The sequence below is a fragment of the Anopheles coustani genome, chromosome 2 (assembly GCF_943734705.1).
Source record: "Anopheles coustani chromosome 2, idAnoCousDA_361_x.2, whole genome shotgun sequence".
Taxonomy (NCBI): domain Eukaryota; kingdom Metazoa; phylum Arthropoda; class Insecta; order Diptera; family Culicidae; genus Anopheles; species Anopheles coustani.
Genome location: NC_071289.1, coordinates 61,083,841 through 61,107,554, shown reverse-complemented (window position 1 = coordinate 61,107,554; position 23,714 = coordinate 61,083,841). Strand labels below are relative to the sequence as shown.

Sequence of the window (23,714 nt, the reverse complement as noted above, 5' to 3'; positions counted from 1 at the left end):
GTAACATTTCCTTCTATTCTCAGCGGTGAGACAAACTTGCCTATCTTTTTCGAAGTATTTTTCAACCACTAGGCTTGCTGAAGTCAAGATAAACATTCAGTTGAAAAAAACATTCTACTGTCAAGAGAGACGCATCTTTGCTGGTGTTTACAAATACCTTCCCAAGGTATAAGTTCTCTAGACCGCCTAAAAGGTTTCAAAGTTTACTGTTTAGAAATATTCGGAATCATAGTACCAAGAGTATTATCAAAATGCCACCGAAGCGAAAATCTGTTACCGATGAGGAGGACGACGAGTATCGTCGCAAACGGGATCGGAATAATCAGGTAATCATGCACAAGGATTTCGTCATCGTGCTGAAATGTTTCTAGTCACACTTGAAACGGGAGCTCCCTCCAACATTTAACTGAGTAATTTGTTATCCATTCCTTGTAGGCCGTCAAAAGAAGCCGAGTAAAGTCAAAGCAAAAAACGGAAGAAACGCAACAGCGCGTGAACGAGTTGCGGGTGAAGAACCAACTGCTGGAGGACAAAATCGACAACCAAAAAAAGGAACTAAAATTTCTCAAGGAACTGTTTCTCACGCAAGCGCAAGCCAAGGCGGATAAGCTGGTGGGAGTTAACTTGAACGAATTGCTTCAGGACGACGATAGTGACGATGAGGAGGAGGACAGAAAGGAGCGCGTTAAGGCATCTTCCAGCAAAGGCGAGGGAAGCAAAAGCAGATCTAAGAAGTAGTAGAAGCTAGAATTTTCCTTGTTAATGGTTCAGATATGAAGACTGGTGCGCACTAATTAATGGTACGCTTGTATATATGTACATGGCGGTTCAAATGGAAAACAATGCAACACGGTTGCACACCGATAAAATACATCACGATAAGTGAATCACGTTCCACAGCGTACACGGCTAAAGATATGACTCCAAATAAGCTAGAAGGGCCCAGAGAAGCTCGTTGTGTCTGAGCGCCGGTCTTCGTAACGGGCCGTGTGGCCTAATGGAGAAGGCGTCGGACTTCGGATCCGAAGATTGCAGGTTCGAGTCCTGTCACGGTCGTTCAGAAAAGTTTTTTTTCTTGTGTTGCAATAACCACAAAAACATACATGCAAAGCATTTTTATTTTGTAATAAATTGTTCTCACAAACATTATCTGATTAGAGTTTCATAAAGTATTAAATTGGAAGAAAAAATCGCGTCTGCCTAACAACATATTGCTTGTTTTTCTATTTCTATTATCAGATGTAGCGGTGTTATCGAGTTTTAGTAAACTTTATCTAACCGGTACACTGTTATCAGCTAACTTGGACTAGCCAAGAGTTAACCAGTTCGGTATATATTTTATCAAGAAAAAAAAAACAATCAAAATCGAACGATAATTTCTTCCTTCGGTTTCCGGTGCAGATCAGGCACGGTGCAATCTTCCGCCGCATAACCTACTGGCAGCAACACCAGCAGTTTCTCGTTCGGTGGACGTTCCAGAAGGTTTCTTAAGGCTGGCCCACAGTTCAACGGCGTTGTAACCAGCGAACTCAACCCGGCACTCTGCAGCGCGCAGAGCAATATTCCGGTTGCAATCGAGGTCGATATTTCGTTGTAGTAATGCTGTTTCTTGCCACCATCCGTCTTGTACCCGTACGTTTGCTTGAAGATCAGTATCAAATGTGGCGCCTCCGTAAGATACTCTTTAATGTGATTAGTGCGAATTGGCCGCAGGTCAGTGACCCACTGCTTCGCCATACGTTGCGTGTAGTTGATCAGTTCCTCCGCTTCGATGATTTCGCGGATGCTTTGCTTAACCGAACTGTCCGACACTAGGCAAAATGTCCACGGTTCCGTGTGTGCTCCACTTGGTCCAGTCCCTGCGGCCTGGATGCATCGCTCGACAATGGCTGTGTCTACAGGCCGACGGCTAAACTGCCGCACGCTGCGCCGGTCATTCAGGATCTCATAAAAACGGTTGGCTGCCTCAAGCGGATCCTTTTCGAGGGTAACGGTAGCGCCAACGTACGGAACGTGCGGCTTTTCTTCCAAAGCCGGCAAGGGATCGTAGTCGGCCTGCTCAAGTTCTTATAGAAAAAAATATCGTATCAATCGTTCAAAAACAAGACTGATGATCAGTTATAGACTTGGCCACGTTAACTTACCACCAACGTATTCCATGCCATCCAGTTTGGCCCCATTGCCTACTGCAGGAGAACCGTCTCTCGGCGAAGATGTTATCCTGAGCTGCTTTTTGCTTCCGTAACGATGCTTATCATACAACGATATGGCCAAATATAGGCCCACCAATACGGGAAAGATGTAGTTCCAATAGGTTACCAAAGCCGAGGTGCTAAGGAACCAGTCCACCATATCCTCGAGATAGGAAGCCATGATTTTCGTTTAAACTTGGAACTCTACTAGGCGAACAAACTAAACTGTACGACACCGGTTTACGAACTGACTGCTGATATGTATGTACCTGGCAAGTTCCATCGAGAATCTCAGACCAACCATTATCATCCACATCCATGCCACACACCTCACCGCGCTTTTGCATCTTTTTTGCGCTTGCAATATCTTATCTTTTTTCTATTCGCTTGCTGCTGCCATTCGTGTTTGGATTTACAGCGCGCATTTGGTGATAGAGGTTGCGCTTGAACCAAGTTAGAGCGTCTCTGGGACAAGGCCACGACCGTTAGTACCACGTTTGACCATGGCGGGCCAAGCCCTAGAGGTACGGGGGTGTCATAACCTTTATTCCTACGTGTGCAACTGAAGGCGGTGAATGAAATGATAGACTTGCATGTGCATACACGCAGTAATTTGTAGTTCTTGAATCTTGCCAGAGCCCCATTCACCGTTTAACGGTTGGTGGAGAGGGAGCGGAGGCACCCATTGGTTGGATGCATTTGCATTATGTAAGGCAAAAGTAATAGATCGAAATGCAACCTGCACTGCCATCTGCTATCTTATGTAGAGTATTCCTGGCGCAAACGATCAGAATATTAATTTCCACTAAACTTTTGTGAATATGATAAAACATCGTGGAATAATCTTTAGCATTGTATGGTTGACAAACTGTGTGATCTTTTTTTCGAACACCGCCACAGCAAAAAGAATCAAAACATACAGTATATACGACGAGTGAACTGAGTGAGTACATGACAGCAAGGTCGTTTCGAGAGTCGTCAAATAATTGTATATTATTCTACCTGAAATGTTGATCACTTTGGTCAGTTCACCGTTCGGTTTCACACTCGTTCTCAAGTTTAAAATTCGTGCTTTAATCCATATTAAACTAAAAGTTATTTCATCAAACGTAAATACTTGGTAGGTTAAACTGTAGTTGTTAGTGATGGCATGGGCGCTTAGTTCGTCTTGATATCGCGGATTTGTCTGTGAAGTTCGCTCGGCCTTTTCCAATCGCGGTGCAAAAAAGATTCCCAAAGAATAAACGAGGACAACGCACACACTTGCACTGTGTTGTTATTCGAATTCGTATGACTAGAGTGTGCGTGCAGTGTGTGCGAAAAGGATGTAGTATGCCTCAATGCTAAGCAGGACAAGGTGAGCGACAGAATTATATTTTGATACCTACTGGTACGTCTCTCTCGTTTTCTCTTCCGTTATATCCCTTGTGCAAGAGTGAGACATGTATACTCGCCTCTAAAAACTTACACAAATCTTGTCAGTTGTCAAAGCGAACTTTGTAACGCCATCTTGGACAGTTCGGTTTTCAGTTTTCTAAAGAAAGTGTTAAAATGCGCCGCTGATACTACAAAGCAGGAAAATTTTTAGCAAAGAATATAATTTCTGTGCCTATCGTTTGTTATTGTAATGATCGGTTAGGAAAATGTGCGCTGTAAAGTGAAATCGCCCGGAGGTAGATTTCTTGAACGCGAAATGCTCTCCACCTTTATAGATTCTCGGTAAAGTGCTTCTCGCGAGTGATTAGTTTAACTTTCATTCAATTATAGTCTGTTAACTATTCATCAAGTGAATAAACGTTTCGTGGTGTACTATGAAGAAAATAATGTTGATAAAATTCACTCCCGTTTCGTGCATTCAATGGAAGTACGGGACACCATTAGGATACCGAAGATTTGCCAACGAAGCCATCTTCTGCTACGTTTGTTTATGTGTGTAACGGTCGTTCGAGGAAATCGATCTGCAACCTTCTAAGTTTTTCTTCAGAAAGTAGTGAAAATTTGCTGACAAAATAGTGCCGAATTAGGAGCTGGAAAATCATTGTGCGAATGTTGAATTTTTCCTTTTGTGAAGGGGCATCAGGATAAAATGTAGAATATTATTTTGCTCCTGCTCCTTTTTGGAAAGGGTTTTCCATAACCCGTTCGGGTCAAGCTTGCCAGTGCACTTATCTAGTTCATTCAAACTTATTGGTATCGTTGACCGATTGATAAGCTCTATTTATGCCTTAATATATCTTACAATACAATTTGCTTTCTTGTAGATTGTTTCTAGCTGCAAACAAGAATAGCAAGCCAGGTATTTTTTTTCAACCCTCGAAGGTAAAGAAATCCCACTAGATGGAATAAATTGGTTAACTGCGATGATGAAATACCGATGCGAGTTGAACGTGATCTTTCGGATGCCATTCGTTCAGGTTAATTTCTCTTATTGCACCCGCGGTACTTTTGGCCATATCGAATATATGGTGGTAGGTAACACATCATTGGTGTATGGGTGAATGCATTTCGATGGTATATGTCATGCATAAAGTGCAATCGTCCCGTAGAAGCATTTTCACGGGAATATGAAAAAGATTCCAAAATACTCCAAATCTCGCTATCATTATAGGATGCAGATGCAAATAATATTATTTATTATATATTTTTAGCAAATAAAGGAAGCTTCATTGAAACGGTGAAGAAAGGAGCAATTTAAAATACATGCTCCAATGCACACACGCTGATCACCGAAGAGGACGTTCGGTTTCGACGGGTGAAATTATATGCAAAATCAAAAGGTTGACCGGCTTTACTAACCCACGCCAACAATGGCACAATTGTTGCAGTTCTATGCTCACCACTATCGGCCCAATAGGTTGCATGCCGTGCAAAAAGAGGACTCTTTCACTCGCGATGCTCTGTTGTTTGATCAGCGCGAAAATAGCAGCATATGTGTCTCTTGGTAACAGCGCTACCGTATTGGTGTGCTGCCAGACTAACACACAGCAAACCCGCACATGTCCACTCCGCGCAACCTGCTGTTTTCGGGTGCTGCAGCGGAAAACTGCCCACCACTCGCGGTTCGTCGCGTTTGAGGGATGTTTCCTCTCTGTTGCTGCCTTCCAACCACCTCTCGGACCCACCTTTGTTTTTCCACCCTCCGGTTCCTGTTTGTAACCCTAGACCATTTAATCAGTGTTTGTGGGAATTCCGCGAGAGGTATACCGTTACACCGCGCGCGGTTCTCGCGACACACTGTATGCGAGCAAGCGAGAAAAACGAACCCCTAGAGAGAGGATGCCAAGAGTTTTCAGTAGTAGTAAGCGAGATTTTACTCCTTCGGCTGCGATACCGCGATGTGTGTGCGACGAGGGTACAGGAAAACATGTTCCATTCAGTCAGAGACTAGCGAAAGCGGTCGGAATTTCTGCGATGCTCGGTAGTTGTAGATGCGCGCAGTACCGCCACGGACGGATTTCCCCGTAGAAGACACTCTAGTTTCCCAAAAAAAAGAAAAGTTCTTTTGTTTTGCTTTGCTTAATCACAGTTGTGAGAAGAGGTTGGCTTAAGTTGATAGTCGGTAGCAGCACACGTAAAAAATAATATCCTACCAGAAAACTTGTGGTTGAGTCACGAGTCATGCTGATCGTGTAGTGCGTAAGAAATTCGGCATAACTCCTAATCTTTCGTATGTTTCCTCTAGTTTGCCGATATTCAGATAGAGTGTGAAAAAGCGCGCTGTGTGGTGCTTTGTTCGAACGTGGTTTTGGTGCGCAAAAGGAAAGGGCAGCAAACGCGCTTGGTGAACACAATGCCTTGCCATCGTGGCGCGAACGTGAAACAACTTGACGAAAGAAACCGTACGCAACAGTGTCCGTCGACGTCCCATTCGTGATAGAAGCAAGCAGCAGTAGAGGAAGTGAGGGAAAGTGGTGTGTGTCCTCGTTCGCCGCGAGGGGGCCAAACTGAAACGGTGCGTGCGGGGAAATTGGTTTCTTCGTGTTCCGTAGTGTGATCATCTCGTGCATAAAAGAAGAAACAAACATTTAAAAATCGTACCCAAATTGTTGTGGTTGCTATTGGTTACATATTGCCGAGAAGTGTTCGGATATCCGCTGTCCGGACGGCGGATCATTCCGATACATCCCGATTACTAACTGAGAATCATCATGCGGCCAAAAAGTCGTACGCGTGCTGGTGCCATTGCCACTAAGCCGCCAGCCCCATCTGGTAGGATTGCGGAACCGGAAAAGAGTTTATGTGAAAATTTTCGTGCCCTCGATGTGCCGATGCGTCCGGAAGGAAGGGCCCGAGGAGGAGGAGGAAAAGTACGTGCGGCAGCAGCTACGCGCAAAGGGCTCTCGGAATCCATCCATCCGGCGCTGCTGGTGGAGCATGTTGTCGCCGACAAGATTCAGCAACTGCAGCGACAACCCCAACAACCCGCGATGGTTGCACGAGGTGCTGCTGCCGGTGGTAGCCAAGGGACCAAGTACCGGCCGATGGCCATGGTACGACCAACGCAGCTGGTGATCGATACGGACGGAAGCAGTGACGAGGAAGAACAACAGTCGGTCCAAGAGGATGAAGAGCTCGGTGGAGATGTTGACTGCGTGGACGAAGAGCATAATGATGAACAGGCAGAGGAGGTGGATGAGGAGGAAGAGCAGGGTGACGAGGAGGAGGAGGCGGACGAGGAAGAGGAACTCGTGAATCCTTCCTCGAAGCGAAGAACGGCACGCCGAACGGCCGACACCACATCGTCGCTCCAAGCCAACGAGGATGAAGACGAGGAGGATGAGCTGGATGATGACATGGATGGTGTGGAGGCTGGGCCGGACGATGCTTTGGATAACTGGCCAGTTGAAGATGAGGAAGACGGAGAGGATGGTGGCGAGGAGGAGGAAGTTGTGGAGGACTGTGAGGAGGTAGAGGAGGAAGAGTACGAGCAAGGACAAGGTGAAGAGTATGCAACGGTCGAAGGTGAAGAAGACGATGACTACTACTATACCAACGGGATGGAACAGGAAGACGAGGAGCAAGAGGAAGGCATTATTGAAGTGGACGATGAAGAAGATGCTAATGAATTTGCTGAACATGACGAGGAGGACGAGGACGACGATGTGCAGGAGGTGATCGATGTAGAGGAGCACGAGGATGCGCAACTCCTCAAGATAAAATACATGAACCAGCATGCGACAGGGGGTAGACAGCATCAGTGGAACGGTGGTACGGCCAGTGGCAGCGGCATGGGAGCCACCAATAACAATACAATCAACGGCAAGCATGTTCCGCAGCAAGATCAGGACGTTATCTACACCGGCACCAGAACCAACGCGCCAGACGATCGGGACCGGGACCAGGAGATGATCAGAATTACCACGATCAATACCAAAGGTGAGTAAAGTAATTTCGCTTTAAGGTTAATGTTAGAAGGTGCTGGCATTGTGGAGCGATTGATAACAGTTGTTTTTTATTTGTACTGATTCTTAATCAGTAATCAATTACTATAAATTTCAATCACATGCTTAAAACAATCAACATTTCTTTGCAAATCTTTTAAATTTTTTGGAAAATTGCCGAGGGTTTATTTTGAGTTTTCCGTTCGCCAATCTTAACGGAATGTTTTTCACTAGACTTCACAAGAATGGCTCCAAGTTATAACTATACTCAAAATTAATTGGATTTTTCTCAGTCGAAATCAAACTGGTTTTAAAACCAATTCTTACGAGTACATGGCCATTTGCTAGCAAAATAGGAATCGGGATTCTTGGCATAATTGGTGTCGATGCTAAACTATCATAAAAGTTCTTAAACGCTAAACATTATTTTTGCCTTTCATTTGTCCGATCTCCTGGTCTTCGCGTCTAAATAACGTAATTGTATAGTGGGCCCCAAAAGTTATGATTTACGCAGTAGAAATGAGCTCAACGTCCCAAAATCGGTGAACCTGTCCTCTAACCTGCATATGAATCCGTGGATGGAAGTGCGCATTACCCCTGGCGGTGTTGGTTGGACAAAACGATGATGAAGGTGCTGATGCGAGCAGTGTAGATTCGAGCTAAAGGGAACAGGCTGACAATGTTCTTGGAGGCTCGTAGTATTCAAAGCCATTCAGAGGAATACTCCCCCACGGTAGTATTGACTCACTTACTCGCTCGGTAGTTTGAAGAAATAAAATTGACTTTGACCTCGATATGACTTTTTTTTTATAAAAATAAACCACACATCGTTGCAGAATGAGATGTGTATTTGTGCGCGTGATGAAGGTTAGAAAATAATGTCCGTGCCTTGGTGTACTTATTTCCACATGTTAAACAGAACAGAATTATCGGCAATTTACGATACGGCTTTGAGACTTTAAAGCAAGTCCCTTTTCGCCTTTTAAGTTTAATATATTGTTGTCGGAAGTTTTTTAAGCATTATGACATTGAAATTTGTTTCATCTTTGATGGTTGATGGTTGATTTCAAATTCATGTTTGATTGTAACAATTCTACAGAAAAAGTTGTTTCACGTGAATCGTTTATCATTTTACATTTCGCTACCTATAAGAAAATATGAAAAAAGGTCATAATAGTAGCTCGACTAGAGATAAACGCACACCAAGCAATGTTTGCTGCCAACAAATACTACTAGTAGCACAGTTTACACGACGCAAATGCACTAAACAAATGCACTAACATTTCACACAGCTACACTCGTCGTGAGAGGCGCCTTCTTCTCTTGGAAACTGCAGCCAGCTGTCAAACTTCACCGACAGCATACACGCATACACACGCCTGTTGTGTTATTCCGAGAGAAGAGATTCGTTACTATTGATCTAGTAACGCATTTCGCGGTAGTGTTTATGCTGCGCGTATACAACTACAATCGCGCCAGGCGGGGCTAGCAGCGTCACTGCAACGTGATTTAAAAGAAAAACAACATCGGATCCAACATAATCGTACATGTGTGCGCATGTGAGCGAGAGGTAAAGCCGGTGCTGTGAGTGAGAAAGCTGCGGGAATTTGTGCTGGGTTTTGCTTTTTCAAGTTTTCTTGGCGTTGGAATTCGTTTCTTAACCCTTCACAACACCCTCCGCTAAATGTATGGGTGTGCGGGAGCAAAACCAAAGAAGAAGAAAGTGGTTGGAAAGATTTATAAAAATAACAGTTATTTTCACTTTAAAATTCACTTGGGAGCAAATTATGTTCACCATTTCCAAGCCCCCGGCCTACCCAGATGTCCGTCATCGTGGCCTCTTTCTGTTGGATTATGGCTTCGGTTGTATCGTTCCGCCCGTCCGTGGCCAACCCCTACGGGTACCGCTAGTTTCCGTGGGCCAACACAATGTTGCGGTATTTTTATTATTTTGTTCTTTATGTGCTTCTGACTTTCAACATTGCTTTAGTTGTTTTGGTTGTTTCTTCAGGCTCACGTTTTCTTGACAAAATGGAGCAAGATCTAAGGAGAAACTTGTGTATGCCATTTACTTTTGCTTTGCAGGTGTTTTGTGAGTGTAATGCAACGTGTTTTGCAAAACAACGAACACGTTGATGATCTATTTTTTTTTTCGATGGGCTAGCATCGCGAAGGTTTTCTCAGGAGTTTGCGCTTATTTTAAAAGCGACACAAGTTAGGAAAAATTGTGGCGTGTTGTCTTTGATCTTTGCAACCTCCGTACAATAGATCAGAAATAGTAATTTATTGATCTTTGTGCTCCGTGCAACACGACTCGGGGTGGATCATATTCTGAAACAACTCAAGTATTAGTATTAGAACATCTCTGATATTCTGGTTTATAAAATGTGGGAAATAAATACGATGTAAAATTATTAACGCAAACGTTTGCTAAGGAGAGAAATACTACTTAAAAAATGTAGTACTGTAGAAAATAAGAATGTCGATAGTAACACATTTTTGATTCACACATCTTACTATCAGCGCCAACTCCCGTACATGATAGTAAACACTACTGTAAAAGGTTCATAGATTAGGTGACACTTCCCTTCCCCTTGGCAAACTGTCACCACCGATCTCAAGTCGTCACCTTCGTGTGCATAATTTTGTTGTTCATTGACCTTAAGTTTTTCGGCCTTCGGCTAAACGGTTCGATCAGGCAGAAGTTTTTGTCCGTCGACCAAAGCCGTCGAGGTGTCTCTGGGGTCATCGCCAGGCTACAACATTGTATTGTGCACATCACCCAGCGCGTTTAACGTATGTTGTGGTGGCCTTTAATCATAAATGTTGACTGTAAGGCAATGTGCCGTCGAATCGAAATCGCGGTTTTGGATGTGGCAAGCAACTGATAACGATAAAAGTAGTGGTGACCATGCTTTGTTTTGATAGACAAGAAGGCTTATGCAGATTGTATTTGATAAATTCTTTGCTTGGTTTGAAACTATCCGTTTGGTTTAAGGTTGCTAAAGAATATAATGTTTAACCCATTTAACCGTAGTGGGATTCCCCACCAAGAGGTTTTATGTTTTTTTTTTTTTAATTTAGATTGTACGATCGATTAATCCGTCGCCATTTCGCTGTTTTCATTATCAATATTGAAACTTTAATTAAGAAGAACAAATCCCCCTCATATCATTGTTTATTATGTTGCCGGAAATTTTTTTTCGAAAAGCTTAATAAAATCTTGCTCTTAGGCAACATCTGCTATTGACTTACTAATATAGAAATAAAAAAATCAAATAATTTTACATTGCATTTATTTCCCACATTTTGTAAACCAGAATATCAGAGTTGTTCTAATACTAATTAGAACTTGAGTTGTTTCAGAATATGATCCACCCCGAGTCGACTATACGCTTTGTTATGTAGCAATTTTGGAACATAAACTTTCGAGACGTTCGTCTAGACAGCATGTCGTAGGCGATAGGGACGTTATGGTTTGCAGAATTATATTTCTTCGAAGCAGTCCATCCAGCACCGAAGGGAAACCTTTTTAAGAGCTTACTCTCTTGTCTGGAAAACTTAGTGCTCGCTGTGTCGGTGCATTTCGATAAAGGGTGGTAGCTAAAGGTGTACGATATTGGGAGAGTAGCATGTGGACGGTGGTGGTGATGAGCCAGACAACCTTCGTCAAGGTTGTTGGGATGCTCGTTTAAACCCGGGGTATGTCTGATTGTGGGCAACCGGGCACAGGGGTTAATGTCGGTGTGCTCTGTCGTCTCCCAGGTCAAGATTAGCACAACCCGATCGGCAGACACCAACACATCGCCATCCAAAAAAGTAGCCTTTACCCTAAGGGCAACTAAAATGCGACGAGGGAGGAACATTAAAGGAAAAAATCAGAGCGATTTCAGGTCATCTTTCTACAGCGGTGAAAACCATGACCACCGGCAAGTGAATCTCGTGCGGCAAAGGCCTGGCCTTTTTGCGTCTGTGAAGTCTTTGCTACCTTTCGAAACTAACCTTGTCTAGACGTTTTTAGCTTTTCTATCTGTGAATATAGACGTCTCATTCGGTAAAGAGTATTTCGTACTCTTCTTAAGTTGGTTCCCTTTAAGTTCACCCCAGCCATGTGGACCTAGACAACAAAGAGGAGGAAAAATATGTGGAACTGGATGTATATAAAATATTAATTGAAATAATTTGCTTTCTATAGAATTTGTCGAAAATTGCTTGCTTTTTTTTCTACCAATGAATCTGCTACATGCGTTTAGAGACGAGAGAAGCCACCTTGGCTCGAAGTCTTTATAATGTTGAATTTTATAAATGTGAACAACTCCCCTACATGCGTTTGGAGCGAAATTCGCTGTAGGGAGCGCTTATTCGATGCAGATGGTGGAAATTATCTTTTACCATTGGAAACATGTCGCAGTGAGCTGTGATAAAGGGTGCAAATCTGACCGTGGGGTATCGCAAGGTATCTAAAAATATCCCGTCGATGGAACAGACAAAATCTGCTGCCATTTGTGCGGTTTGCGTATACGAGGCCCCATGCATCCGTAGTCCGCCGTTACTTGCTGCTTTGGTTGCTTTATTTGGTTGTTTTTTTTTCGTTTCCTCCTTTTTCTGTTCATTGCAGGAGTTTCGATGCAGCTCTGTAACTCATATTTGTGTATTTTAGTGGCTTAGTGGTCGTTTACTAGAGGTAGTAAACAGCCGCATTTGTGTATGCGTGTGTGAAGCTTTCGCATTTTCGCAGCAATTGCAAGACGCATAAAGAAACGCCGATTTTGCAGCTATGCAAGATTTTATTCGAAATGTCGGGAATGTATTAGTAGTAGTAATTTTTATTTTCAAGTTCAGTTCAAACACAGTTCTTCTTTATAGTAGTTTACGTACAAAGGAAAGCTTTTGTTACTGCTATTGCTTGCGTTTTTATTTACACATACATTTACGTCCTTATATCAGCAGAAAGATTATTAAATCCTTTGATCAATTTCAAATGGGTAGCAATTAGAGTTGTATAATTTCGATTCAGATTCATGAATGAATCTTTGCTTCGTTTTGGAGATTCACGAATATTGTGAAGAGAGATTCCTGAATCCTAAATATCCAATAATGTTAAAAGAACAGAAAAGTAAAGACCAAAAACAGGAGAGGGACATCGTTTTTTGCTACCTTGATCCACGTCAATGAAAGAATCATGAAGATTCGTGGAAGATTCATGAAGATGATGCATTATGATTTCGAAAGATTCATCAATGTTTTGAGTTTCGAATTCCAAAAGAATCATGAATCAATCTGAATCAATCTTAGGTTTAGCAAAGATTCATATGAATGAAACATACATAAGACTAGGTGGAATTACTAGGTGCAATGCATACTTTTGATGGTGGCCCGTGAATCGAAGACACTTTGAGCCATACGGTAAGGTCGGGCGGAAACAAGACAATCGAAAACATATTCTACCAAGGCTTTAAAAGTGGAAATTAACAATGATAAAGCATTATCAAAGTATACCAAAAATATTTATGATTAAAGTATACCAAAGCGAGAAATATAAGTGATGAATAATATCGATGTTCATTTTTCCGGTCTTAGCTATTTACTCCCGGGGTAAGGGGCCTCCCGCATCTGCATACTCTACGCAAGAACAGAACAAAACAAGTTATTATTGCCACCTCCAGTTACAAGTCGTCTATCAGGTTCGTCTGCCTATCAGCGGCAGATGAGTGAGTATGCTGGGTTGGTACACGTTTCAAGAAGGAAAACAACGATTCCATTCCGGTTGCTACTAGTTTTCTGTCCATCTTAAAGTGCGTCATTGAAAACAAATCGACCATATTGTCTCCACGACGACAACGCGTTCAAGCTTTAAAGTCCATCTCTATTAGCCCCCTATTTTGACATATAATTTAAAGAAATCCACAGCTGTGCGCAATGGGTGCGGAATTAAAAACAAACCCGCTTATTTCACCACGTCAATGCACCACACTTCCTTCCGGTTTGTGAAAAAATAACGCTTTTACTCTCGTTGCTTTCACCACTCCTTTTCGTATGGGCTCGCCTCAAATGAAAGTAAAATTTTCTTCCTTCCTTTTTTTTGCATTAAAAAAGATGAAACTGTTGAAAAAGCTGGTGCTATTTTATCATTTCCTGGTTGTATAAAAATGAAGTTTTTTTTGTGGATAAAATCGCATGTGTTTGAGAACATTTTTATAAAAATGAAAAAAAAAATTAAAGGTATCCCACCATTCAGTTCTTTCCATTCCATTGCATTTTTGTTTCGTCCAAGGTATTTGCTATCTTTGCGAACGTTGGTCATCTTCTAACTTTCACTTTCTTACCGCCGTCACTTGCGCTCTCCGTGGATAATCTTTCGGCCACTGTCGAAAGTCGCTGTGAAGCACAAATATACGTTTTCTTTACGTTGCGGCCTGGATGAAGGCACAGTTTTGCATAACTACCCACAACATCGCGACCCAGGAGGTGGCGTAGTGGCGGTTACACATCGGTCGTTTGAATCTTTTCTGTTTGTCTAACTTTTTTATTCGACCTTCATGAACCCCTGGGCACGGGAAAGCAAATAATACGGCTGGGCGCAAAACGGGGGTTTAAAAATAAAAGAGAAAACCAGAACGTGACATAGCGAAACGGTGAATTTGTGTAATGTTGTGATGGGAGGGAACGGAAAAAAGAGAGCTTAACGTTTAACGATGCCGAGTTTATACTATTGCGATGCGCCATTTTATACTATTCGCATAGACGAAGATGGTCGAATATGACAAGTGATCCATCTTCTTTAAATAATATTTTCCTGGAACGTAGTCCACCGTCAGCCAGCGCAGATCATTCTTCATGTAACACCATGTAACGTCTGTTCTGCTTTGACGGCTAGTCTACCCCGAAGTTGTTTTGATCGCACAACGGAACACCGACGCCCCGCCGCCTGGTCCACCCCATTGCATTCCAGGAATTCAAACCGGAATTCCCTGCGGTTGTGTGTGTGTGTGGTCAATACACACAGAAACACTCGTAACGCCGGGTGGGGGTTGGTCGGTGTATATAGTATTTGCCACTGAGAAGGGTGGCGCTACAGGTGTTTTTTGTTTGTTTGCTTCAACCCCGACGGCTCGCACGCACACTGCTCTGCACTGCAACATTGCCGCCTGTGACGGTGTGCGACCCAACAACGTTGGGCAATGAAAAGCAATGAGAAAATGTCTATCTCCCTTCGTTCGTTCGGCGGAAAATGTTTTTGCGTGGCGCTTTTCCAACAGAAAACAACAACCGTCTCTATCGGCGGAAGCAAGGGAAGTTGGCGAGGTTATGTAAAGAGGGTAGAGTTTTACCGCTCCATCGCAAACATGTACGCTGCTGCCCCTCTCCCATTCATGTGCTCTGTATTTTCCTCTAGTTCTAGGAAGTAACAGTTCTTGAACGAAAACGTCTCTTTAAATTTTCCATTCGATTATTGTAGCGATTATTTTTTCTGTTTTGTTTTGCTTTTACCGTATTGTGAGCCGGAACATTTAGTGCATTTTTTTAAATCCCCCTTTTTATTGTGTATTGTTTAAAGCAACAGGCAAAGGTTGTTTTGACGAAAAATGTTGTAATCATTTCCCCAAATGTTTTCTTTTTCCCGCACCGATAAGTGTGCCAATACTGCGTAACGAAATATGGTTTGTTATAATACATGCGCGCAGCTCGGTTACCTTGAGTGCATTTAGTGCAACCTTCAATGAAACTAATGGTCTGTAGTGTTGTTTTGTGGCGGTGTGGGGTGGTTGTGTGACGGCACGTTTTTGTGGTTGTATGTGCACCAATGTTCCTACTACTACTACTACTACTACTACCATTACTGTTACTAGCACCACCGTAAAGCCGGTGGAGACACACCAAAGGTGGTCGAAGAGCAGAAAAGTAGGTCATCAAATCATGTTTCTTCTCACTGCGCCCACCGAAACATCGTGTTGCCCGCCTCTCGAAGCACATCTGAAAGCCAACATTCATCCAATTCTTCCTTTGCTCACACTCTCGCTCTCAATCACAGTTTTAATGCACAGTCATTTTGTCCGGTTTCGTTCCGTTTGACACACTGTAGGCCGGCCAATAAAATGTGCCACACCGGCATGCAGCCAGTTTACTTTTCGAGTCCGTTAGAGGAATTCCAACTGATCGGGAAAATTGTCATGCTGGCTATTGAACACTAGCGTTTGTCTTAAAAAAATGTTCGAAATCGATTGGTGCCGTGATACCGTTCTTTGTTGAGGATCTGAAAACTCAATTTCGTTAATATTTACTTTTAAATCTCGTATTTTAATTAAACACTAGAATCGAAATAGCGGTTATTTTAACATTTTCGTTTTCATTATCTCGAAAATGGCTGAATTTTTTTTTTAAACAAAACAGGGGTTTTCTTATAATCAAACAAACTTGACCCGGTCTATTACGGATTTAAAAAATCTTTAAAAATTAGGAAGTTAGAAGAGCGGTCAAAAATACCGTTAAAAAGCTTTCGAGCAAAATTCCAAAACAATGTATACAAGAGTTAAACGTTACGAGCACCAACTGTTTTGTATTGTAGTGTGTGAAAAACAATACTATTGTAATCAATATCTATTGTCTGTCCAATATGGTTTTAGGGAGTCAACTAACCCAATTCAACTAACCTAACCTTTTTCCAAATCAAACCAAACTAATTCCTGAATTTTTACCCTTGCCTCTTTCATTCACAGTTCAACTATGCGAAGAAGACAAGGTTAGTCTAAACGACTTCCAGCTGCTGAAAGTGCTTGGAACTGGAGGTAAGAGGCGTTTATTCCCCGCTCTGTGCCTCTCGAAGGATCCCCGTTTCTAACGTTATTTTCTCGGTTTTTCACAGCATACGGCACGGTCTTCCTGGTGCGAAAGCTTACCGGTATCGACAGGAATAAAATCTACGCCATGAAGGTGCTTCGGAAGTGTGTCGTGATTCTCAAGGAAAAGACGGCGGAGCACACGCGAACCGAGCGTCAGGTAAGGCATCGAAGTCTTATTCATTCCGGTGCATATGCAAAAGGGGAAATAGATCGTCAAGAACGTGCACAAATGCTTACACAATTTAAACCAATCGCACAGAGCCAGCGTAAAATCGCACGTCCCATTCGAAGGCCTCATCTTTGTGGGAAGCCTTTTTTTGGATGGAAATTTTGTATTTTTTCTTCTCTCTGGAGTGCTTCAAGTTTACCTTCGTGATCGTGTGTAGACTTGCCCGATCGGAATGGTTGGAATGTGTTTTTGTGGAGCGCACATTTCGTGCGATTAACTTTCTCTGGTAAAATGGGTTACGTGAGTGTTCCCGGATGAAGTAAAGGAAGGAAACTAAAAAGTGAATCGGGTGGAGCTTGTACATCGTGATGACGACGTAACAGGATGGATTTGATGGAAGGTCCGGGCAGAAGGCCTTACAGTTAGTGTGGTTTTTACGAACAATATTATACTTACTTTAAGCATTTGTATAAAATCCGTCATATTAAGTTAAAATTTGTACTCTGTTTATTTCTAGATATTAGAGGCAATAATAGATGCGCCATTCCTGGCCACAATGCACTACGCCTTCCAGACCGACTCGAAGCTGTACGTTGTGCTCGACTTCGTGATTGGCGGTGAGCTTTTCACGCATCTTTTCAAGCGAGAAAGCTTTACAGAGGATGAAGTAAGGATCTACATCGCCGAAATCGTCGTTGCCATCGAGCAGCTGCACAAGGTGAGCTTGAAAAACAGGCGAAATGAGTGAATCTCACAACTAACAAACTTGTCCCCCCTCTTCCATCTATGCACAGCTGGGAATCCTGTACCGCGATATCAAGCTGGAGAATATACTGATCGATGCGGACGGGCACATCGTGCTGACCGACTTTGGCCTTTCGCGTGAGCTGCTACACGAGAAGGAACGTGCGCACAGCTTCTGCGGCACGATCGAGTACATGGCGCCGGAAATCGTAAAGTCGCGCAATAAGGACGGCCACGACACGTCCGTCGACTGGTGGTCGGTTGGCGTGCTCACGTACGAGCTGCTGACCGGCGTCTCGCCGTTCCACAACGACGATGGCCAGCAAGAGATCTCCCGGCGCATCATGGAGGACGAGGCAAACATCCCGCTCCGTTTGTCGGATGCAGCGACCGACTTCATTCGCAAGCTGCTGACGAAGGACCCGAGGAAGCGCCTCGGCAGCGGCAAGCAGGACGCGAACGAGCTAAAGATGCACCCGTTCTTGCGGGAGACCAAGTGGGACCTGCTCGTTGCGAAGCAAGTGGCGGCACCGTTCAAACCCGTCGTCGCAAGCGAAACCGACACGACGTACTTCAGCGAGGAGTTCACGCAGCAGGAATCGGTTGATAAACCTTGCTCGCCACCAATGAACGGCCATCGGTTATTTAGAGGTGAGTTTTGCTTGCTAAGTAACGCCGTAGGGCATGTTTCCGAGCAAGATAAATGCGAAAAATTGAACCGTGTCCAATATATTTCCATGTACAGTTACCATACTTTCTATATATTTTTCTTAACATTTTACTGTGTTTACAGATGCAATTGAAAGTTTTGTTTGATTATTATCACTCTATGTTCGTCTATAATGAAAGATGAAAATGTTCCAGGTTGAGATGAAGAAAAAAAGATCTTAGAAGAAACGCAATCATACACTATTTTAAGAATATTTAAGAATCCTGGAACACATAATTTGTGTATCGAACCACTAAAATGTATAGTAGGATTTACTGGATTGATGACCAAAACAGGTCCACCCCGAAGTCGTTCATGTAGTCCTGTGAAAGACGTCAGGGATCTAAATTGTCAAAAATCGAAAATAATTTAACTGACTTTTTAATCCAGACTCTGTCCTCCCAATTTACTAGACCTCAATCCAATGAATTATTTTAGGTGGCCATATTTTTTCTTATTCTAATGCCATAATCCTTCGAATGTGAGACAAAATGTCGATGGAAGCCTTGTGTGTCGCATGAAACGGGTTTGAAAAACGTTTGAACTTGGTAAAACATTGACTGGAGTATTATTTCAAAACGATATGTGCTGTAATTGAACTATAAAATTATTTGCTTTCATTGTTTTTAGTACCAAAAAATCCGACGTTGTGTTATGAAACAATTTGTTTGACAATATATTGGACAGCGTGTAGATTGTTGAAGTTAAAATCATCAGTACTTTTCAAACCACAATGGTGTTAACACATCTTCTCTGTTTGATTATTTCTTTTAGGATACTCATTTGTTTCGCCCAAGCTGTTGTCATGTAAAGTTTACGATCGCAACAAGTTTGTGCCAATTCACAACACGCGGCCGCAGGAGAATTTAATTCGAAAAAATGCCTCGAAGGTAAGAGGTCTATAAATTGTTTCCCGCTCTCGTGTACCCATTGCTGTAAACCACACTACTTCTTGTCTTTCGCGCAGCTATACTCGGAATTCTTCAAGAAGTACGAACTGACGGGGGATCAAGCGATCGGTGTCGGCACGTACTCAGTCTGCCTCAAGTGCCGGCCGGTGCGCCTCGGAAGCTTCGACCAGCAGGGAACCATCTACGCCGTGAAGGTGCTGTTCAATCACGCGGAAACGGCGGGATACGCACAGCGCGAAGCAGTTGCACTGCGCCTTTGCCAGGGTCACCCGAACGTAGTGCGGTTCGTCGAACTGATCGAGGATCGGCACTACGTCTACATCGTGCTCGAGCTGGTCGACGGAGGCGAGCTGCTGCAGTACATTAACGACTGTCCGGAGCGTCTGACCGAGGCCCAGGTGCGGCCACTCTTCCATCAGCTAGTCGACGCAGTTGCGTTCATCCATCGATGCGGGTTTGCCCACCGGGACCTGAAGCCTGAGAACGTCCTCCTGGAACGGGGCGGAAAGCGAGGTTCGGTGCGGTTACGAGTGATAGATTTTGGCTTTGCCCAGGCATTGAACGGCGAGGCATCGGACCGGATAGCATCGTGGGAACCAGCCGGAACACTAGGGTACGTTGCGCCGGAAGTGGTGCAGTCTTCGGCTTCGTCGTCCGTGCAGCCGTATGCGCTAGAGGCCGCCGATCTATGGTCACTCGGTGTCATCCTCTATACGATGCTCTCCGGTCAGCCACCTTTCATTCCGCAGAACTTTGTTGGGCACGACAATCTGGCGTCGACGGCGAAGCAGACCGAAATCATTACCAGCAACATTCGACGCGGCTTGTTCGACCTCAGCACCAGCACGTGGCACGGCGTCAGTGACGGTGCGCAGGATCTCGTGCGCTCTCTGCTGACGGTTAACCCCGAACGACGTATCACGATGCAGGAGCTACAGGACCACAACTGGTTGCTACAGCAGAAAGACGCCTCGGACATCATTCCCGTGTCGAGCTCGTCGCAACGACACGGAACGAGAAAACCGTTCGAACAACTACGCCAGGCCGTGCGTAACACGTTCGACGCATTTAAGAAGGCGGAGGAGAAGGGCTTCCGGCTGCAGGGAGAAGTACCGCCCCGGTTAAAGCTTGCGACGACGGCCCCGGAGAACAACAGCTACAAACCGATGACCACCACCACAGTGCCTAACCATAGCAGCAGCAGCAGCAGCAATCGGAAAAACGGCGATCGACCAGCAACTAAAACACACCACCAACCCTCCACCACTGCCGTCTCGGGCAAGCGGACGACCACCGTTCCGGAGGTGTCATCGACAAAATCGATCGAATCACAGTACAGCAGCTCGATTGAGGAGAGCACTTCGAGCGGGATCGGTCGGAGTAAGAGCAGTAAAAGCTCGCTATCGCTCTCCGGCAGCCCAATGCGTGACCGGAATTTGTCCAATGGCTCATGCGTGGTCATTCTTGATGATGAAGATGAGGAAGAGCAATCGCCGGTACACGTCGAAATCAAAACTCCGACGACAGATGTTGTTACCCCAATTTGTGATTTGGTGGTTACGCCACTCCCGAAGGTTTCAGCGGACGCGGTTTTAACGTCTCAGCCGGAGCAGCAACAATCCCACAGCCAGAACCTGAAGACACACAAGGAATCGGGTGAGGAGGTGACCGCACTACCAGAGGAACAGGAGGAGACTGACGAAATCGTGGTGGACGTTGAGGACGACGAAGCAAACGTTCGAACGACCAATGAAGAAACGCAACAACCGGACGAGCTGGTTACAGAAAGTAGCAGTACGGAAGAATTGACCGCCACAGAGGAAAGCAACAATAATGAGGTGGTTGTAGTGATGGAGGAGGTCACGACGGAAAAGGAGCAAAAATACCGGATACCAGAGGAGGAAATGGAGGCGTGTACACTGGTATCTAGCCAAATGGAAATGGAGTATCAACATAACCTCACCGAGGAATGTAGCGACGAAAGGACGATGGTTGCAAATGATAATGCGGATATTACCGAAGGTGAAACGTTGAGTGCCGCGGAACCTTCGGAGGAAAACGGCATTAGCATACCACTGGAAACACAAGGCGAGGGTGAGATAGTCGTAGGCCCGTACGTGATATCGTTGCACGTGCCCCAGGAGAAGATCGTCAACCAGCGGCCACGCATGAAAGTTCGCTTCGAGGATGCTCGAAAATCGGTCAGTCGACGGCGATCGAAAAACACTTCGCCACCTCGCTACGGAGCAGCAGCCGATGGCGTGCGGGATTGGAGGCGTTTAGTGGACCTATCGCCCGAAGGCATGGTTAAGAAGGAGCCAGAATTTCGGTCCTGTCGAGACTACGAGATGTTCGCCTTTGTCTGCTACGATACCGAACGTCGGCTTCCTCGACCGGACGGTAGCCCCGGCCCCAGCGATGACCCTAACGATGACGCCGCCGGAATGCTGCTAGGCTTCGACGAGTGGGAGGCCGACGGCCCGTTTGCTGGCTTCAGTGAAGAAGAGTGCTATCGATTCTTTGGCTACTACGAATGGGAGTTAGCGATCAAGCATGGGAAACGGCGAAAACGGCAACCACAGCTGCCGGAACGCATTACCAAACGGCGGAGAGAAATATCGTGTTACGAAGAGCTCGAAAATCGCCCCAAACGTCAGTGTACCAACTACGCGTACTACGGTGACAGCAAGCGGACGATGCGTACGTTGGCTCGAATGAAGCAGGAGGAAGAAAAGTACCCACCCATGGAAATCTTAAGCATTCAGATTAAGCAGGAACGTGATTGGTAAATTTGAGGTGCAGACGAATGGGATGGGATTAAGACGAACGGCGGGAAAGTATGGAATAGTGTAGTGGGGTGGGGTGTTGGGGGGGGGGGGGGAGGTGTATTTCCTAGGGGGGATAGCTTAAAGTGTTTAGGAGGGCGCTATTAATCCTATTTATTTAATCCTAAAATCAACTTTCCAGCTGTATTTTTGTAGCAAAGTTCCAAAGGTTTGTTCATTGTACTCCTCTCCGCCACATCGTCGACTGTGGTCAAATTGGGGGGGGCTTTTACAATTAATGTGTGACAGGATGTATCCCATAGGGTCATAGGGCTCCATAGGACGAATGTATCTGGGAGCATTTGTTATATTCGGCACATATATGCAGCTCGCTAACCGTTTCGTTAGTTTACACACCGTTTTTAGTACGATTTTTAATTATTTTTCTGCCCCTTATGTTCATCAAGAGAATTTTGATTGAACATTTTGCGTGAGGACAACATTTGTTTACGTGTGTGAATTAGATAAAGGAAAAGGATAGAATTATATTCTTTATTAGAGAGTGTCGGTTTGTATATGTATATATATATCTATATATATGTATATGAAGATGTACGGACCACTCCGCTATCAGCGGGGAATTTTTATTGTACAGACACTGAACTGTACGAACTTGGTTCGAAAGCATTCGTCATCTCAAAATAATGCAGTACACTATTTAAAGAAAAGGTACAATTTGTCAAACTTAAAATCTCCGTGAGAATGAATTTTTAACTTTATTTTATTACCATTTGGAAATGGAACCCGAACGGACGATTGGAACTGGAATGGTTTCAATCAATAACTTTTCGTGTTTTTCTTTCGTTCAATCAGACCGTTTTTGTAACTGACAAATTAAGAAACCTGCCCCGCGGATTCCGTAGTGATGAAAGCAAGCTTGCAGCATAGTTGTTCAATTGAAACGTTGGTCGAAGAAATGCAACAATAAAAGTGCACTTAATATTTAGCAGGAAATGGAAAATGTATCCTTCTCGACATTTTATTCCGTGGCACATCATCCTTGGCATGAACGTGACTTCCAACAGAACAACATGATGAATCTCATCTCATCCGCTTGGAAAAAAGTGTCACCCAACCATAGGGTGGTTAACAAACAATTGTGGACACGGGGAGATTGGTTTTTGCTTTGTGTATGGAAAAAGTAATAACAAAATAAGTAAGAATCAATTCATTACGGATGCCATGATGGTTATTAAATGATGGGCTCCGAGAGCCTTTGGGAGGAGAGTATTCAAACAGTAAACCAGTACCAAAGTACGACACGCAAGTTTATCGTTGAGTTTACCTTGAGCAAAGGACCACCACCATCATACACACAAGGGGGTGGTAGGGCAATTAGTTTCGGTAAAGGTACTTGAGGGACACTAATATTATTGTAAAATTGATAACATCGTTCATCGTAGTTCTTCTTATATTTGTTTTTCTGTTGTCCCATAGAACCATATCGATGGTAAACTTTTACGTGGGTCGGTTAAAGACGAGAGAGAAAAAAAATTAGTTGAGGCCAGCGAATTACTACGCAGACCACAGCAACCTTCAATGCAAAGGACATTAGTTACGATATTAAATAAACATTTAAGCGTGTGCCCCAAGAGAAACCCACAACAAGGGAATGAACACATGAACCTCCTTAGCGGCATGCACTTTTGAGTAATTTTTAAAGCAACTTACCGACTGTAAATACCTGTATTGAATGTTTTAGGCACGATGGGCGGGTGAGTTGTAAAGAACAGTTTTAAGGATAGGACGTCAAAGAGCCGTGCACTGAGAGGAGGTCCGGTAGTATAATCGAGAAAGGTACCACTCTTGTATTGTGGTCGACCTACGCTGAGGATGCACGGATAAAGATGAAAGTCGCAGGGCCGGTATCGGTTTTTATTGACGCATTGACGCAAAACGTGTCCGTGTAGGTAAGGCAAGGCTCTTCGATTCGAGGTAGGGAA

The 23,714-nt window shown here is 44.1% G+C and overlaps 3 protein-coding genes and 1 non-coding gene across 4 annotated transcripts; 3 read left to right on the top strand and 1 right to left on the bottom strand.

The window, feature by feature from the left end:
- Window positions 1–167: 167 nt before the first annotated feature.
- LOC131266635 (CCAAT/enhancer-binding protein gamma) lies at window positions 168–981 on the top strand. The gene is made up of 2 exons (XM_058269233.1): window positions 168–326; window positions 436–981. Exons 1-2 carry the CDS (start codon window positions 252–254, stop codon window positions 736–738), a joined length of 378 nt encoding a protein of 125 aa, XP_058125216.1. The 5' UTR covers window positions 168–251; the 3' UTR covers window positions 739–981.
- Window positions 982–983: 2 nt separating this feature from the next.
- Trnar-ucg (transfer RNA arginine (anticodon UCG)) lies at window positions 984–1,056 on the top strand. Its single transcript has one exon. It is a non-coding gene; the product is annotated as a tRNA-Arg (tRNA).
- A 303-nt stretch (window positions 1,057–1,359) lies between these two features.
- On the bottom strand, window positions 1,360–2,373 carry LOC131266621 (iodotyrosine deiodinase). Its single transcript, XM_058269217.1, has 2 exons — window positions 2,145–2,373; window positions 1,360–2,066 (listed from the first exon to the last, which is right to left on the bottom strand). Exons 1-2 carry the CDS (start codon window positions 2,371–2,373, stop codon window positions 1,360–1,362), a joined length of 936 nt encoding a protein of 311 aa, XP_058125200.1.
- An 840-nt stretch (window positions 2,374–3,213) lies between these two features.
- Window positions 3,214–21,786, top strand: LOC131266609 (uncharacterized). Its single transcript, XM_058269200.1, has 8 exons — window positions 3,214–3,312; window positions 5,875–7,568; window positions 16,291–16,359; window positions 16,437–16,570; window positions 17,100–17,300; window positions 17,377–17,977; window positions 18,810–18,925; window positions 19,003–21,786. Exons 2-8 carry the CDS (start codon window positions 6,341–6,343, stop codon window positions 21,733–21,735), a joined length of 5,082 nt encoding a protein of 1,693 aa, XP_058125183.1. The 5' UTR covers window positions 3,214–3,312; window positions 5,875–6,340; the 3' UTR covers window positions 21,736–21,786.
- The last annotated feature ends 1,928 nt before the right edge of the window (window positions 21,787–23,714 follow it).

Coding starts and splice junctions, on each gene's coding strand:
- LOC131266609 (XM_058269200.1), top strand. CDS start 6,341: ATGCGGCCAAAAAGTCGTACGCGTGCTGGTGCCATTGCCACTAAGCCG. Junction 16,571..17,099: donor ACACGCGAACCGAGCGTCAG/GTAAGGCATCGA, acceptor GTTTATTTCTAG/ATATTAGAGGCAATAATAGA. Junction 17,978..18,809: donor CGGCCATCGGTTATTTAGAG/GTGAGTTTTGCT, acceptor TATTTCTTTTAG/GATACTCATTTGTTTCGCCC.
- LOC131266621 (XM_058269217.1), bottom strand. CDS start 2,373: ATGGCTTCCTATCTCGAGGATATGGTGGACTGGTTCCTTAGCACCTCG. Junction 2,067..2,144: donor TGGCATGGAATACGTTGGTG/GTAAGTTAACGT, acceptor TTTTTCTATAAG/AACTTGAGCAGGCCGACTAC.
- LOC131266635 (XM_058269233.1), top strand. CDS start 252: ATGCCACCGAAGCGAAAATCTGTTACCGATGAGGAGGACGACGAGTAT. Junction 327..435: donor AACGGGATCGGAATAATCAG/GTAATCATGCAC, acceptor CATTCCTTGTAG/GCCGTCAAAAGAAGCCGAGT.